Source organism: Terrapene carolina, unplaced genomic scaffold, assembly GCF_002925995.2.
Source record: "Terrapene carolina triunguis isolate 2854851 unplaced genomic scaffold, T_m_triunguis-2.0 Scaffold33911, whole genome shotgun sequence".
NCBI lineage: Eukaryota > Metazoa > Chordata > Testudines > Emydidae > Terrapene > Terrapene triunguis.
The window spans coordinates 11,062,173-11,079,882 of record NW_020698262.1 but is presented as its reverse complement, the minus strand read 5'-3'; the positions used below and the strand labels follow the sequence as shown (position 1 = coordinate 11,079,882).

Sequence of the window (17,710 nt, the reverse complement as noted above, 5' to 3'; positions counted from 1 at the left end):
ACACACAGTGTTGTCAAATACACAACATAAACAAACAATAAAACATAAACCGTTTTCCCCCTGCAATTTCAGTGATAGTAATTCAGATCTTACTTGTAATAATAGTAGGTACAAAATTTCCAAATGAAACTATCATTTCAAGTTGATGCTCTATAACTGTCTGAAAGAACAGGGTACAGTTTAGCTAAACCAATAAATTGCGGTTCTCGGAGTTAAAAACTCCTCAAATATGCTGCTTGGATGCAATGGGGAAAAGAAGCAAAGCTGACTAAGCAATTTGGTGTGATGAGAATTACTTGTCATTGATTTGGAAATGCATGTAATTGTTTTGTAAATGCTGAGAACTATAACATGTTATCAAAACATAAAACAGTCTGCCAGATGTCAATTACTGTTATTACAAAACTGGGGGGGGGGGATATATCTCCGTTCATGTTTTGTGAAACTGCTCATGAACCCTGAAAGAAAATTGGTAATGTAGCATGAGATGGTTGGGGGCGGGGGAGACATTTTGTAGAAGTAGAAATTCCTTGGGTTTTCTTTCTTGGGTTTGATGTAGCAACTGTAGGAAGAGGAAATTCCTCAATTATGTAATGTATTTTACTCTCCACTCACTAGTGTTTTGGAAGAATCCTGATGGCTGGAGAAACCTTGTATGTTTTCAGTTGTCATTGAAACTAGTGTTGTGGAAAAATTACTTCCTGCTTTTTTAAAAACATAAAGACAGGCTTTTCCATACATTACTGTTGAAGATTCAGATGCATTCCAAACACTTGACCTCAGGTATTTTCAGTCTAAGGATCTTTAGGATCAGCAATACTAGCCAAACTTTTCTGATATTCTTTCTGCGAAGATATTCTTACTTTTGGCTCAGTTAAACCAGTCAGCCACGAACCAATGAATGTAATATTGGTGAAAAAAAAGTTGTAGGGACTTTTTTATAGAAAAGCAGATAGGAAGAGAAGCTAATCTCTTCACTTTTCTAGAACATACACAAGGTGCTGTCTAAAGTGTGTAGATAGAACAGTAACTGCAGGTGTCAGTGTTAAGCCTCTGCTATTTTGTATGGGACGTTTTCCTCAGAGCCTCAACTTTGCATTACATATGGAATTGATTGATTGCAAATGAGCATTGTAACATGCTGCGGTGTGTTGTTCGGATTCTACAAACCAGCTGTTTCAGTTAACAATGGGAGGAAAATGTTTCTCCAATCAGTGTTTCTCCCATTTGGTGTTAACATTTGCTATAGTTGGCAAGGCTCTATAAAATGTAAAGTACATTTAAGAACTCTGACTAGTTTTAGCTATAATGGCAGTTAGCAGGAGTCAAATACTGGGAGAAGGGTGGGCAGCCATCTTCAAAATAAAAATAGTGAGCCGAGGGACTGTAACTGGGTTTGAACAAAAATTTTTATTGTGTTTATGCCAAACATACAGATGGTCCAAGCCTTTATCCACATAATGGGTGAAATAAACATTGCTGTTTATTGAGTCCAGGCTGTTAGAGCTAACCATAGAGTTGTGTGCTTAGTTACTAAACCAAACACTTTTCATTTCTTAAGGTCTTGTGGTCTGATTCTTCAGTGACGTTGGTAACCAAATCTTCTACTGAAGTGACTGAATTTATTTCAAAGGTAAAGGACTCTAAAATACTTTACTTTGTCTTTATGTGTGATTTTATTCAGTTATATTTTAGAAGCTCCCTAAGATAACATGGATAGATTGAACTCCATAAATGTGTAACTCATGAACTATTTCAGGGTCCTCAAATGACAAGTAACAAGCCGCCTTTTCACTGTTTTTTTCCAATTTATAATATCCTCTTCCTTTAGCTATCTCAGCTGTACCCAGAAGAAAACTTGGAGAAATTCATTCCTTGCCTAGCTGGTCCAGATTCGTTTTACCTAGAAAGGAACCACATGGACCTGGAATCAGATGTTAGGTATGCTTCTGAAAGCTAATTTTTACTTGCCGCTTGGCTTCCTTGTCCAAAGGTGGGGGGGGGGAGAGAGGGAGAGAGAGAATCAGGACATAGAAACATCTTGTCTACATTTTAAACTACTTTCAAGAACTTTGAGCCTAATCCTAAAAACATAGTTGCTTGTAATTCCATTAATTTCAATGTACAAGAGTTTTGACAAACTTGGACCCTATGTGTAGAAATCGACATGGTCACATTGCACTAAGTTACACTTTCCGAAGAAGTAAAAATCATGGGGCTCCTTGGTAGAAGCAAATAATGGATTACAGCCTTAAGGTGGAAAAAGTTCCTTGAAAAAGTGATCACGTTTAGATAATTTCCAGTACAAAGCAAGTTAAGAGTGAAGTTTTAAGCTTGTTCAGTATGGAATTTAGAGAGAGGCCACACTTGGGTTAATCACTTGTAAGCAGTAGCAGGAAAAAAAGATGAAATTGTCAGCATTTTTGAAGATTGTGTTTTAGTTATACAGCCTTTTGTGATATTCACTCAAGATCTTATCTTGCAAATGGGAGTTTTGCCTGAGTAAGATCTGTAAAATTGGTCTGGGCCCTTAATGGAGAAACATAGCCAGAACTAGTAGAAAAATACAAGAAAATTGTTTTCTGGGTAATAGTCCTCATTTATGTGAGGATGTCTTTTTAAACACTTTCACAGCGCATTATGCTGTTCCTCACAGTTAATGGGAATCAAGTTGTTGTGATTTTACTATTACTTTAAAGTAGAATAAGCACCTATGCTCATGTAAAATAGTTGACTTGTGTGTCTGTAGAGCTAAACTATTTTCTAAGTCTCTTTATGATTTGTCCTCACACCTCCCGCCAGTGGCACATAAATCCTCTTAATATATGGTTTTTAAAAGGCTCTTCCCAACATGACTCACTTGGCCATTGTGGACCAACCATAGTAGTTTAAAACTATCTAATTTGGAACACCATCAAGCAAAATGATGTCAGCAAGCACTTGGTTTGGTTGGTTTATTTCAAAGTGCTAAAAGAGTTCTACAAGCAGATTTTAAGTTAAGGGTCGACAAGGACCAGCTGACTTCTTTAGATACCTGTCTGCTCTGCATATGAAGTGTTATTGGAAAACATGCTAATTAACATGTTAGTATGCTTGCCAAACACCATGTTTTCCTAGTCAGGACAGAGCATTTTTTCCCCATTACAGTTGGTGGTGGAACGGCACTGGTGGACACCATTTTGCCAGAGTAAAGGCAACAGATGTATGCTTAGATTGTAACGATAAATAATGTTAATATTTAAATAATCCCTTTTAGGCTTCATATCTTTGTCACTGTTATTGTTTAGTTGGCAAGTTTTCTACAAGTCTAGGTTAACAGAGCAGCGGAGTCTCTTTTGTATCTTCACAACAGAGAAAGATAGATGTTTATTTTTAAAAAGCTAAATACATTACCTAATAAAGACCCCCAGATTGCAATGTTTTCATTTTTCATATTAGTGACTTATTCATGTCTCTTTGGTTGTAAACTATGAAAACAAACTGTGAACTTTCAGGATGGAAACTATATATAGAAGTAACTTTTGACCCAATGTCTTTTTAGACATTACAAATATGAAGATGCAGTCAAAACATTTCCCCCTGTTTTTTCCTTACTTTTCAACAATTTTTTTAGTGCTTTCAAAATATGTAGATGATTTGGCAGGTGAAAACCAAACACATTTTTTTTTTGCTTCGTAAGAAAAACTCTGGTAATACACATTAATATAATGTATGTTTTATACAGTATAAAGTTCTAGAAGATTGCCATCTTTAGTTTCCCAAAAGAGGAATGAGCTTAGCAGAAAACATGTGACACCAGTTTTACAGCCTATTTAACTATATTGCCAGGCGCGATATACTCAAATGCCTGCTGTTCATTTGAAAGCTTAGCGTGAACAATAGTAGACAGCTATAGTTTATGGGCTTTAGTTTCACAATTTTTAGAGGCAATTTTTGAGTTTATCCCTGTACACTCTGTCTTGTAATTTTTCTCTGTTCCAACCTCTTGTATTCATAAGTCTGTAATCAGCTTTGAATGTAAACTATTAACCAAACTAGAGACAGTATAAAGGAATAGCATGAATTCAGTAGGCATAAAAAAATAAAGGTAATTGCAAATTTCACTCTTCATTTCAGTGTTGATTTCATGGTCAATTGCAAAACAAACATAATTTTGTAAATTAACTTTTAGGTATTTGGCATCCTTACCTTCCCATGTGCTGAAAAATGACCATGTCAAGAAATTCTTCAGCACTTCATCTTCTTCCCAGCAACTTCAGAGTTCAAGTGAGTTTAAATAAACAGTTTAAAATGCACATATTATTGACATAAATCTAGTAAACTGATGCCAGTCAAAACTTTTTAAATCTTCCTGTTGTTTAGGTCCTGGCAACCCCTCTCTCTATAAAGTAGTCACTACGCTGGGTGCATCTGGAAGGTGAGATACCTGACTTCTGTGTCCAATGTAGAGTTGTAAAATTCTTTCACTTAGGTAGTTATCTGCATGCCCTTGTTCGAGAGAGGGTTTTTTTTATCTGCAGTGTTGTTATATGCACTTGGGGGTGCGTGCTCACCTGTGTTAATCTGTGGAACTCTCAGCGCAATGAACTCTGAAAGCTGTAGTTTCACTGACTATACTGAAGATTTTAGGAAATGTTAGCACTGGGTGCACAGCTCTACTCATGCTAGCAGAGGTGGGAGCTCTAGCGTAGACAAGCAGCTGGCATTTTTTGCGTGGTGTTTTTACCTGCCCTGAGCAAAATTGCTGAGAATGGTAAAACTGTGACAATCAGTTTACATCAGTACTCCTACTGTTGTTAGAACCAGCTGACCCACAATGGTGGGAGAATTCCCTGTGATTATTGCTTATTATATTAGTCATACTTGTCTCACTGTTACCTCGCACTGCCCCAGCTGTGGCTTGTATCCATCTGTTGTTGCCAGGGCTGGCTCCAGGCAGCAGCGCAGCAAGCAGTTGCTTGGGGCAGCCAACGGAAAGGGGCAGCACATCTGGCTCTTCAGCGGCAATTCGGCGGCGGGTCCCTCAGTCCCTCTCAGAGGGAAGGACCTGCCGCCGAATTGCAGCTGAAGGGTGGGGCGGCGGCGGTAGAGCCCCCGCCGAGGTGCTGCTGAGCGCTGTTTTTTTTTTTTTTTTTTTTTTTTTTCGCCACTTGGGGTGGCAAAAACGCTGGAGCTGGCCCTGGTTGTTGCTCGCCCTCTGCTTTCATGGTGAGCTCTTTGGGGCAGGGAGCATTTTTTCTTTATATGTGTGTGTAGCAGCATATCTAGCACAATATCCCTGATTGGAGTCTCCTTGGCAGTACCAGAATACAAGTAGTAAATAATAATAATCCTCATGCAGCCAGAATTACCCAGCCATGGTCTTCTCTAATATCACCTAGGTTTTGTTAGAGGCCCATCATAGTGTTTCCTCCATACTGTAGTTGAGTGTCTCCCTTTAAGGGCAGTGTTTTTTAAACTGTGAATCTGGCTTTCCTGAGGGAGGACACTGACCTCTTCCAACAGAGGCTCAAGGCAGCCATGGGAAGAGAAGGAAAGACATATTCCTGCCTTTTTGCTTAGGATCTGACAAATCCAGCAATTGAGTAATGAATACTTTACAGCTGAGAGGTGATTCTTGTTTCTTCACCTGGAAGTGGAAAGACCAAGGGGGAAAATAATATTAACTGAATAGATTCACTCACTCCACATGTGTAAAAACCATTTCACAATGGATATTTTTTTATATATTGCATTGATGGGGAAAGCTATGCCAATGTTGGAATCTCAACTTTGTTAGCCATAACCTGTACTGTTTTCATTGTATTAGTAGTGTAGGATTTTAAAAGTATAAATCAGTAATTTATAAAATAAGCAGTGTGTTTGATCCCTGAAACATGGGATTTATTTTATTGGTGAATGGGTGTGTGTGTATGATCATAGTGACTGAACTCTGAATGGCAGTAATTCGGTATGCTAAATCAAATTATTTTTCTATTTTGCAGACCTATATGTGGAGTAGCTGGTATTCAGTCTTCACAGAATCATGTACAGCACTCAGCTGTTTCTTCAGTTGCACTGCCCCATTGCTCTCATTCAGGGAGTACAGGCTCATCTTTAGCCTACCGCTCCCAAATGGACACCTCTTCACCCATGTTGTCTTCCAGTTCACAGACGCCCCAGACCCAGGAGCAAAATGGGATTTTAGACTGGCTCAGGAAACTGCGGTTGCACAAGTATTATCCTGTCTTCAAACAACTCACAATGGAGAAGGTAAAGTGGTGGGCTAGATAGGAGAAAGGAATCTGTTTTTTAAATAAGCCATATATTCTCTAGCATGTATAGAAAAGCGAAATGGCAAAATAGGCTAATGTTTACATTTAGACTGGCTGATATTTGTAGCTAGAGCTGGGCAAACTATTTGTAGGAACACTTTATTTGATGAAATGGCCTCCTGTTTTTGTGGATGAACTGTCTAGAGACTTACTTTAAATATTTCCTAGTTTGTTCAGAATTCTCAATGTCTGGTTTATTACAAACCCCCTTTGCTCTTCCTGTTCACTATTCATTCTTTGATGTGCAATAAGTCATCTAAGTCACATTTTATTCTTGTTCTTGATTGATTTTTCCCTCCTATTTGTAAAAGCCTTGGTTATCCAAATGCATGTCAAGATTCACTTCTGAAGTGAGCTTCTGTGTGGGTAAACATGCATGAGTGTTGGATGCTTTCATTTTCCACAAACGTTGTGAACAAAAATGCATTGCATGAATGTTTGCATAAAAAGTGTCATGAATGTCATTGGAGTACATTGGCTTTTAATCAGATGAATGTAAGTACTTGTTTAATACCCAGTTCTATCTGTAATATACATGTTGTAAAATTAACCTCCTCCTCTTACTATATTTGAACTTTGAGTGCCCTCTGGTGGATTAAATACTTATTCTGATTCTTTTAAGTCATGGCTCTGAATTGCAATGATTTTTCAGCACTGCAGCATGGCTTGAAAGATATTATTTCAATGACTATGGCCTAAGGCCACAGTTTTCTAATTTGATTTTCCTCATTCAGGAAAAATATATATAGTCATTTTTCCTTTTCCTGACAAAATTGTGCATATTTTAATGTTTGACTTTTTTTTTTCAAACAACTGCTGTGCTTATATTGGTATGTATGTTCTGCTAAAAAATATTCACAGTACCTTTGCAACTAGATTGACCCATGCAACAAAACTGAACTCTGCTCTAGATGGGATAGCTAAATGATTTCTGTGTTAAATGACACATTCAGGGGAAATACATTACATTTTAACTTTTGATAACCAGCTGGTATACTCTGGGTTGAGTCAGCCGGAATAAAGCAGCAGTAATCAGCATGACTTTTTCAGTAGCAGATCTTTATCAGTGTAAGTCAAAAACAATTTATCATAAACAAAAAGAACCAAAAGAATCCCCAACCTACAGTTCACTCATCTCTCACCACCTTGCCACCGGCATCATTCCGCTTCTGACATTACAGCAGCCCTCCTTGTGTGCTAGGAAGTAGTTAATGGCCCTGCATTCTGCTACAGTCTTACCCTCGTTGAGCCAGTGGTAGTGCTATGGACATTAAGTATTCATTGGAGGGAGGAGGAGTAGAAATTTTCAACCTTAATTTGCCCCTTACAACTTGTCCTTCCCAACATTTGTCAAATATTTCTTGCACCAAATTGACTAGTCCCAAAATTACCTGTTTCCTGTATGCTATGTCATTCCTATAGTCGCCAGATAATTATTCGATACCTTGGGGAGAAGTCTCAAAATGGCAGGATTTTTTTTAGGGAACCAGAACTTAAAACTTTATTTGGCTCATTTATGATACAAAATTGCCTTTCAGTACGCACACGGACTATGTTGTCTTTATTGTGAATGATCAATATAGGCAAATATTTTAACAGTATATTAGTAATTAATCTAAAAAACCTCTTTGGAATATCCAAGTCCTCCATTTTTATACTGCCCTAAATCTTTAGTTTAAAATTGGAATAAAACTTATTAAAATTCACATACATGTGTAAAACAAGAGTCTTCAAGGTGCTTCTCAGAATTGGAAATCACTGAGAATACAGTAGGGTCATTTGAAATGTATGTATCCATATATTGCACACTGTAAAATCAGCTCCATATTTCCTCCTATAAAAGTTTCTGAGCCTTACTGAAGAAGATCTGAATAAGTTTGAATCCCTCACCATGGGAGCAAAGAAAAAACTCAAGACCCAGCTGGAATTGGAAAAGTAAGTATGTGTGTTGTGGGGAGGGGTGTGTAGTCTGTCTGGCTTTTTCAGTTGGTAAAATATGGTTAGATGGCACTAGAATTGTACAAGCTCCTGAATTTAATCCCAGCTTTTCTCTTGGTTTTGCTCTGAGGACAGAGCAAATTGTTAAACCTTCCAGGCTTTCCCTATGTGTAAATCTGGATTCCACTTCTTTTTCATAGGGGTATGGAGGCTTAATTAGTTTGAAAAGCACTTCGAAAATGTGGATTTTTTATATTTAGTACTTATTGTTTTATTATTGATTATTCAAGGCCGATAAGATAAGCACATAAAAGAATTGGTGAACTCAACTTCAAAGGCACACTGTCAACTTTAACCATAAAGTAAACAAATTCCTTGAACTATGCTACTAATTACTTCTTAAATTATTAACACTGGAAGAATTTTAAAAATCCACATTACGTTTCACTATTTGTGCTCTTCCTGTGTTTGTTTTCTAATTTATCTCAGGTTGGACAAGGAAAGTCACTTTCAATTTTAAGTTTTCAGAACTGCAGTATTTGAATCCCAGACATTGTAGGATAGATGTGTAAACTTCACGAGGGCCATGTTCCATTTTAAATTGTAACCTGGAGCATAAATTTAGGATTACCTACTCCCCTCAGTTCACCATGAAACAGCAACTCATATCAGTGGGATATTTGCATCAAGATCAAAGGTGGCATATGCCCTGTATATAGTAACTAAACTCCTTCCTATCTTAAATATTATTAAGGTTGAATTCAGCATCACTCGGTGGCAAAACATTCTCACCATTAGCAACAATGCTCTTTCTGTCCTGTGTTTCTCTCCTTTCCCTATCCTCCTCTTTTTTTCTTTCCTCCTTTCTTTTCTCTGCATTTTCTTCCCTGCAGCAACTTCGAAATCCCTTCATCCCTGTGCTTCGCTTTCACTTGGTTTCCATCCTATCTGATTAAATGACCTGTAAATAAATAGTTGTTGGCATGGAGCTTTGGGGTTACCCCCCAAACCAGATTAATGCAGAAGTGAGGGGGTTCACGTTTGTGCGTCATTCATCTGCGCTCTCTGCAGACTCAGGCAAACAACACTGCATTGGTTACAGTTGCTTTACATTTGAAAGGTTAACTCTGTTGAACCCAGATATGCCAAGTGGGCCACATAAATGCACCTCTACCTCGATATAACGCTGTCCTCGGGAGCCAAAAAATCTTACCGCGTTATAGGTGAAACCGCGTTATATTGAACTTGCTTTGATCCACCAGAGTGCGCAGCCCTGCCCCCCCAGAGCACTGCTTTACTGCGTTATATCCGAATTTGTGTTATATCGGGTCGCGTTATATCGAGGTAACGGTGTATTTGATGTTTCTGCTGCAGGGAAATATTTATTTTAAAACTGTTCCAGTGTTTAGGTACACACACCACACTCCCCTCCCACATTTTTATTAGTTGAAGGCCATGTCTACATTACAAACTTTGGTTGACACAAGTTACATTGGCATGCAACCACTGAAGCTTGTATGTCACTTGGGCACATGCATACTTGGTTGTTTGCATTGGCACTGCAGATACGCGCCAGGAGTGCTTGTGTCGATGCAAAGTGCAGTGCATCTGGGTAGATATCCCAGTGTGCCATGCACTACTCTCCAGCTCAAAGTCTGTTGCGAACTTTTCGCAATATGTTGTGGGGTAGTAATGAGTCGTGCAGGAATCTCTGGGAGCGAGGGGTCAAGTTCCCAGCATGCAGCTCTCTCCACCCCATAATGCCATCCATATCCCATCATTTTCATGACTTTTTAAAAAAAATCCCACAAACCTGCTCAGCGCTTCTCAGAGTCCACCATCTCTGACAGAAGCATGGAGCCCACAGAGCTCTGTGCTATTCTCATGAACGCCGCAAGTACAGAATGCATGATCCTCCTCTATCTGCACACTCGCAGGAAGTACCGCAACAATGGAGGACAGTTTGCTGAGACATAGCGAAAAACAATCCAAGGTTGTTGTTGGCATTCATGGAGCAGCTTCAGATGGTGGAGCACAGCTTTTGGGTCCAAGAAACAAGCACTGAATGGTTGGATCACAGTGTAATGCAGGTTTAAGACGACGAGAAGTGGTTGCAGAATTTTTGGATGCAAAAGACCATGTTCTTGGATCTGCGTGCTGAGCTCACCCCAGTGCTCCAGCACAGTGATACTAGAATTGCACAAAACTGAATGACTGGGTAACAAAAAGGCAGATGAAATTCAGTGTTGATAAATGCAAAGTAATGCACATTGGAAAACATTAGCTTTACATTTGAAAGGGTAGCTCTGTAGAATCCAAATATGCCAAGTGGGCCACATAAATGCATCTAGCTGACCATATATTTGATGTCTCTGCTGCAGGGAAATGTTTGTTTTAAAACTGTTCTAGTGTTTTTTGAAAATGTCCACTCAATGTGTAGTGGTAGTCAAAAAAGCTAACAGAATGCTAAGAACCATTAGAAAACAGAGAGATGATATGATAGAAAATATCATAAGACCACTACACCGGACCCCCGCTAGAACGTGGGGTTTTGGATCCTTGTGCGGTCCCGTGTTAACGCGGGGACCACGTTACCATGGATTCCAATGAAGGTAATTAATTTGGGATCCATGCGCAGTCCCACAGAATTCGCGCTATAAAGACGCGCGTTCTAGCGAGAGTCTGCTGTATATAAATCCATGCTATGCCCATTCCTTGAATACTGCATGCAGCTCTGGTTGCCCCACCTCAAAAAAGATATATTAGAAATGGAAAAGATACAAAGAAGGGCAACAAAAATGATTGGGGTGAGAAGAGAGTAAAAAGACTGGGATTGTTCATCTTGGACAAGTGATGACTAAGGGAGGATATATAAATCCTGACCGGTATGGAGAAAGTGAATAAGGAAGTGTTATTTACCCCTTCAAATAACACAAGAACCAGAGGTCCCTTCCCCTTCATTGGGCTCCTCCAGGCTTGGCTGGCAGAACTGGTTAGACTGTGGTGGAGTCTCAAACAGGTCCTGGCTTGTGGCATTGCTGCCTCCCCCCGCCACATCTCCCCCCTTCTCCTCCTCACTGTTCACAGTGGAGGTCTCTGTTTTGGGCTCCTGTGAGGTATCCATAGTGGTTTGTAGGGTGTTGGTGGGGTCTCCGCCAAGTATGGCAGGTCTGTGGCTCAGCACCAGATCATTTGTTGGCCTCCCTGATGTTGTGGTATACCAGCCACAGTCCCTTTGCTTTCATGCGGCATTGCTGCTGATCCCTGTCGTACCCCTTTGCTTGCATCCCCTGTGCCATCTATTTGTAGATGATCATGTTTCTACAGCTCGGCCGTAGCTGTGCTATCTAATCCAGGCAGAAGTGCTTCTAGTGTGTGGAGCCAGCATGGTCTATTGGGCAGTTGAACACATCAAGGGAGAGCAGCTAAGGTGGGCAATCAGGAAAAGGCATTTCAGAAATATGCAGAGGGTTTTAAAATGGGGAGGCTTTTGCCATTTACAATTGTGACCAAAGCAGTCACTGTTGCAGGGAATGGGGCACTGTGGGACAGCTGATGGAGGACTGTTTGGGTTGACACAGGTTGTGCAGTGTCTGCACTCACACTGCATCAACCTTAGTAGGTCGACCATGGCTCCACGCTGTTCAGGGAGGTGGTGTTACTCATTGCCATAACAGGGCACTTATCTTGGTGAGAGACAAATTTGAGTATAAACTCATGCACAATGAGGCTGATGCACAGGGACTTACATCAACCTAACTTTGTAGTGTAGACCAGGCCTTAGGTTTTGTAAAGTTTGAATCACATTTAACTTATCTCTTAAATTCTCTGCATTTAGCTTCCTCTTCATCTTTGGAATGAAGGGCTAGCTCTCTGTTTCGCTGTATTTAGTTAATCAGATAGAATTCAGTCTCTTCTTTTGTGATGTTTTATCCTCAATACCTTGTACAAATAAGCGGCTCAGTATAATACCATATAACAAGAAAGACCAATGTAAATGCTGGCAAGAAGCGGTGGTTAAGATTGATTTAATTTCCAAATATTCATATTTGTGCATCTTAAATTAGCATAATCTTTGTACTACGATTACTGAGTTAGACAACATAGACCCCATCTGCCTCAATTTCATTCAAAAATCTGTTTAAATACCAAATGGTTTTAACCAATTGTTTTTTCCCCTCCACCCCATTCACTGTAGAGAAAAATCAGAGAAACGGTGCCTAAATCCAGCAACACCTTCTTCAGTTACCAGCAGTGGAGTGGCAAGGGTCCCTCCTACCACTCATGTAGGGCCTATCCAGAGTATTCGTGGCAACCATGCTGCAGGTAAGTAAGCAATATAAAGAACAGTGCACCAGCTTAAGCTATAAGGTATAGGATGGATATGTTCTCGCACAACAGCAAGCTCATAGCTTTACTGCCCCAACCTCAAATTAAAACTGAATTGCTTTATTTGTGTCAGTCCTTTGTGATCGTGTTCTTCCAAAACTTAGTTGTTTGCACGAGGAATCTTGTTCCTGGTGATATTTGAGTGAAACAAACATACAATTATCATTCCATGATTTGCATATGAAGAGCTGTTTGAGCTGTTGAGTAACCATTACTTTTCTGGACTCCTGCTCCTCAGGCCAATGTGAATCCCCACTAGCCTGAAGCATCTTTGTGTATTAAGGGTCAGAGTATAGCGGGAGACACATTCATAAACTGCAGTATTGTACCAGGCTTTTGTCTTCTAGATGAAAATTTTGCAAATAGTTTTCATATTTTCTAACTGATTTATCACGCATACTTTATCCCTAGAGCTGCGTGTAGATGTGGATCAGCCAGCCCACCCGCTTCCCCGAGAAGGTAGTTCTTCTGAGTACTCAAGTTCCTCTTCCAGCCCCATGGGGATCCAGACCAGGGAAGAGAGCTCAGATAGTGCTGAGGAGAATGAGAGACGTAAGGAAAACCAAGCAAAGCTTATTTTTGTGTTGATCTGTCCTGTCCAGTGAAGCAGCTGTATTTATAGATCTTTCTGTCTCTAGGTTTAGAGATTCACTTGGACAGTTCAGAAAAGGAGAAGCCAGTGATGTTACTAAATCATTTCACTTCGAGCTCCGCCAGACCCACAGCCCAGGTTCTACCAGTGCAGAATGATGCAGGCTCCAATCCTTCTGGGCACCATATCTTGCCAATGCAAATGATGACAGCAGCCTCCACCCACATCAGCCCTATTCGAATGCTAAATGCGATGCACAAGTCAGAGCGAAATACAGACGTGAAGCTACTTTCCTCTTCTGTGCATTCACTTTTGTCTCTAGAAGAAAGAAATAAAGCTTCACCTGGACCTAGAAGCAGCATTAAAATGGACAAGAGCTTTGGAAATACAGTGGTTGATGTGATGCCCACATCGTCTCCCCATCAGCCCCTGCAAGTACTTTCAGGAGTTCCTGAAAACAGTTCTTCGTCTTCTGTTAACTATGGTCCTCGAACCAAAGTTGTACATGCTTCAACTCTGGACAGAGTGATAAAAACAACTCAACAGACATCATTAATAGCAGAAGCAAGTACTGCTGCCACTGTAACGTCCAGCACAGTCTTCCATATGGCACGTCCACCCATGAAGCTCCTGGTATCTTCTTCTGTTCCTACGGATTCTGCCACTGCTGGACAAACTTCCTGCTCCAGCAATATGCAAATAAGTGTCTCTCCTGCAATAATCAATCCCCGGACTGCTCTATATACAGCCAACACCAAAGTTGCCTTTTCTGCAATGAGCAGTATGCCAGTGGCTCCGATGCCAGGCAGCTTCTGTGCAAACAGTAACACTGCCTCTTCCAGCAGCCACCCATCCACATCATTTGCAAACATGGCAAATTTGCCCAGTTGTCCTGCCCCCAGTTCTAGCCCCACACTTTCGTCTGTTGCTGAGAACAATTTCTATAGCAGCAGCAGTAGTAGTGGATCTGCAGGGAGTATCCCAGTACCAAATCAGAATCATCATCACCACCACCACCAACAGCAGCAGCAGCAGCAACCACCTGGGTGTATGGTGTGTAGTTCCTGTGGGTGTAGTGGGAACTGTGGTTCAGGCAGTATGACTGTCAGTTATGCTAACTATTTCCAGCACCCATTTTCAGGTTCCTCAATGTTTACCTTTCCATTTCTACCCTTCAATCCTTTATGTAGTAATGGCTACATCAACACGCAGCAGTACAACGGCAGCACGACTTTTCCAATGGTTCATTCTCCCTACAACAGTGGTTTAACACCAGACTCTGTAATGAGTGGGCAGTCCTCGTTTGCAGTGCCCCCAATGCAGAACTTTATGGCAGGAACAGCAGGGGTGTATCAGGCACAAGGAATGATGGGAAACAGCAATGGTTCAAGCCACAAAAAAATTGGGAACCTTTCCTGTTACAACTGTGGGGCCAGTGGTCACCGAGCTCAGGATTGCAAACAGCCACCAATGGATTTCAATCGGCAAGGTAAGAAGCTGGTGGTGGTGCTGATGTGGGGCTGCTTAGTCTGTGTGCGAAACTGCGTGTTGATCTGAATGGGAGTTACCTATATGGGTGGGGATGTGACCGAAATCTAATGATGGTACCTTGTCTTTATATCAAGTTTTCATTTAATTACAGAAAAATATCCTGTTGTAAGCCAGTGTCTTTGAAAAGAGAGAGACGCTATGGGCTAAATTCAAGAAGATTAAGTTGACTCCTGTGTGTATCCCATGTTCCCTGCTTTAGGGCATAAGTGCTGTTATAAGTCTCGTGTTGGCCCTCTGCATAGGAGAGAATTTCCCTTTGAGGGATGGAAGGGCTGAACTTCCATTGACTGATTGAAATAGTGTTGCGGCTGCTTATACTGTCTGTGAATTTGGCCCCTGAGCTGTTGTCTGTTTCTTATTTTGAAGGTTATCTTCAAAGTTCATACATTTTTTTTAAAAAAGTACATAAGTAGAGTGCAACATCTGTAATGAAGTGTCTGCATCCTCTTGAAGGACTTGGCTTGTGGTTACTGAAAATGTGGGTTCCATGGCATGCATATATCTTCCAGTATTGTAGCAAAGGCACCTCTAAGAGAGATTTTAAATCCTTGGATCAGGACAGGGCACATTTGGGAGTGAACTGTTACTTTACCAAAAGCATGTTCAGGTCATACTTCTCTTTTCCTGAAGTTCTGTGTTTAAAATAATAGTGTGCGTAGTATAACTTTCCAGAATGACATGCAGACTTTTGGCTAGAACTAGCGATACTAAAGTGATACCTTGCCCACCTTGTTAATCTAAAATGTAATATCTTTTATTGAACCAACTTTTCTGGGTGAAAGGGACCAGCTTTTGAGCTTATATAGAGCTCGTTTTCTGGTGACCTAAAGATACGCTCGAAAACTTGTCTTTCACCAACAGAAGTTGGTCCAATAAAAGCTTTTACCTCACCCACCTTGTCTCTCTAATATCCTGGGACTGACATGGCTATGGCACTGCAAACAATATTTTAGGTTGTGCTTTGGGGCAGGGACTGTCTTTCTTTGTGTTTAGATGGTGCAGAGAATGTCATCAGAACCTAACCTTTTTTTGAGAGAGAGAGAGAGAATAGGCAGAGTTTTCCAGCCGTGCTAAAAATATGAATAATTAGTGTTGTTTCTAGAACTTAGTATTTTGATAGTGGCAGATCAGAAAATTGTGGCACTGCCTCAGTCAATCCTAGGCCAATAGCAGACTTCTGAGGCTTTGTCTACATTAGCACTTTGGCTGACCAAAAGTTTGTTGGTCAGGGGTGTGGAAAAAACACCCCCCTGACCGTCATAAGTTTCACCAACCAAAGCACCAGTGTGGACAGCGCTGTTGGCAGGAGACACTCTCCCGCCAACAGCTACCGCCACTCGTTGGGGGTGGTTTAATTATGACGGCGGGAGAGCTCTCTCCCATCGGCATAGAACGGCTACACAGGAGACCGTACAGCAGCGCAGCTGCAGCAGTAAAGCTGTGCTGCTGTAAGGTCCGTAGTATAGACACAGGCTCAGTCTAAAAAACTAGAATGGTGCTGCTTAATGCAGGTTAAAGCTGCATTTTATCAGCTCCTTTAAAACTGCCCTGAATTACTGCCGTTTTGAATATCTTAAAACTTCTGCTGCCCCGAAGTTGCATCTTAGCCACAGCAGCATTCTGTGTTGTGCTGTGTTTTTATTCCCCATTCCTCCTGCCTGCAGTAGACGTCTCCCTGTCAACTTCATAAGAGTGAGGTTGGCTGCTGCTTTTATTGTGTAAGGGGATGGATTGATTTAAATCAAAATGATTTAATCACTGATTTTAATCATGATTTACATCAGCAAGCAGGAAACTTGGATTAATATCATCAATCTTGTTTTGCATTTGTACTTCAGTTATTTTCCTAAAGATAAGCTGATTCTCATTGATTGGTATCATTTGGCACTTTTTTGTTAACCAGGAGGCTACATTACATCTATACACATTTATTTAAGCATATGTAGTTTAACATACATTTATTCACATGCTTCGTTATTTACATTTTGATGTAATTGTGAATGATTCATTCTTTATTATATAAAGGGAAAAGTAAGTTTATAAAAAAGCGCATTTAAAACTTTTGTTAACAAGTAGTAGTATCTGATTACTGCTGGGCATGAGGTCTTCAAGGTTTTTGAACCAGTAGATGTCATCCTCTCATACTTAGTTTTTACTCATATATTGGAAGAAGAAAACAAGTTTTCCTGCTTTTTCAGTTTTCAGTCGATCTCTTAACTTTGAATGAACAAGTTACTGAACTTAACTAGTTGAATAAACTGAAATGAATGAAAATATTCTCTCTGTGCCTGAGGCTACTGCTGTCAAAAGCTGGCTTAGCACTTCACCTAGAACCAGATTGTTGCTTAGTCAGTGACTTCCATCAGTTCAGTGGCTTGACTTTCTGTAAAACTTAGGGCGGCTCTACTCTACCACTTAAGTCAATCTAACGTACGTCTTTCAGGGGTGTGAAAAAGACCCCCCTGAGCAACACAAGTTACAGCAACCTAAGCACTGTCCACACTGGCGCTATGTTGGTGGGAGATGCTTTCCCGCCAACATAGCTTCTGCCTTTCGTGGAGATGGAGTAATTATGTCAACAGAAGCGCGCTCTCCCGTCAGCATAGAGCGTCTTCACCAGATGCGCTACAATGGTGCAGCTGTGCCGATGTAGCACTTGTAGTGTAGACCTGCCCAAAGGTAGCAAACATGTAGTGCATTATTTAGTATTTAATTTTAAATGATTTTATAGATTATACTAAATTTAGACCTTAACATGGGTTATTTTTTAATAAAGTTTAAATGGGTTTATTTTTTAAAAATCATATTTTTTTAAATTATAGCATTTTATAATGCTGTTGCATAATCTGTAAGAAGCAGATATTTAAAATGCTGTGAGAGATAACTGGTAAAAAAGGTGTGCATTGTTGACTTCCTTTCCCCCTTT

At 40.4% G+C, this 17,710-nt stretch overlaps 1 protein-coding gene across 1 annotated transcript in view; it reads left to right on the top strand.

Annotated features, from left to right (window-relative positions):
- LOC113409593 (zinc finger CCHC domain-containing protein 14-like) overlaps positions 1-17,710 on the top strand; it is an 85,695-nt gene that overhangs the window by 67,776 nt on the left and 209 nt on the right. The window contains exons 4-12 of the mRNA XM_026663705.1: positions 1,562-1,633; positions 1,832-1,941; positions 4,172-4,266; positions 4,363-4,417; positions 5,985-6,252; positions 8,158-8,249; positions 12,451-12,578; positions 13,053-13,193; positions 13,280-14,722. Of these exons, the coding sequence (XP_026519490.1) occupies positions 1,562-1,633; positions 1,832-1,941; positions 4,172-4,266; positions 4,363-4,417; positions 5,985-6,252; positions 8,158-8,249; positions 12,451-12,578; positions 13,053-13,193; positions 13,280-14,722 (2,404 nt within the window). The remainder of the gene's footprint in view (positions 1-1,561; positions 1,634-1,831; positions 1,942-4,171; positions 4,267-4,362; positions 4,418-5,984; positions 6,253-8,157; positions 8,250-12,450; positions 12,579-13,052; positions 13,194-13,279; positions 14,723-17,710) is intronic.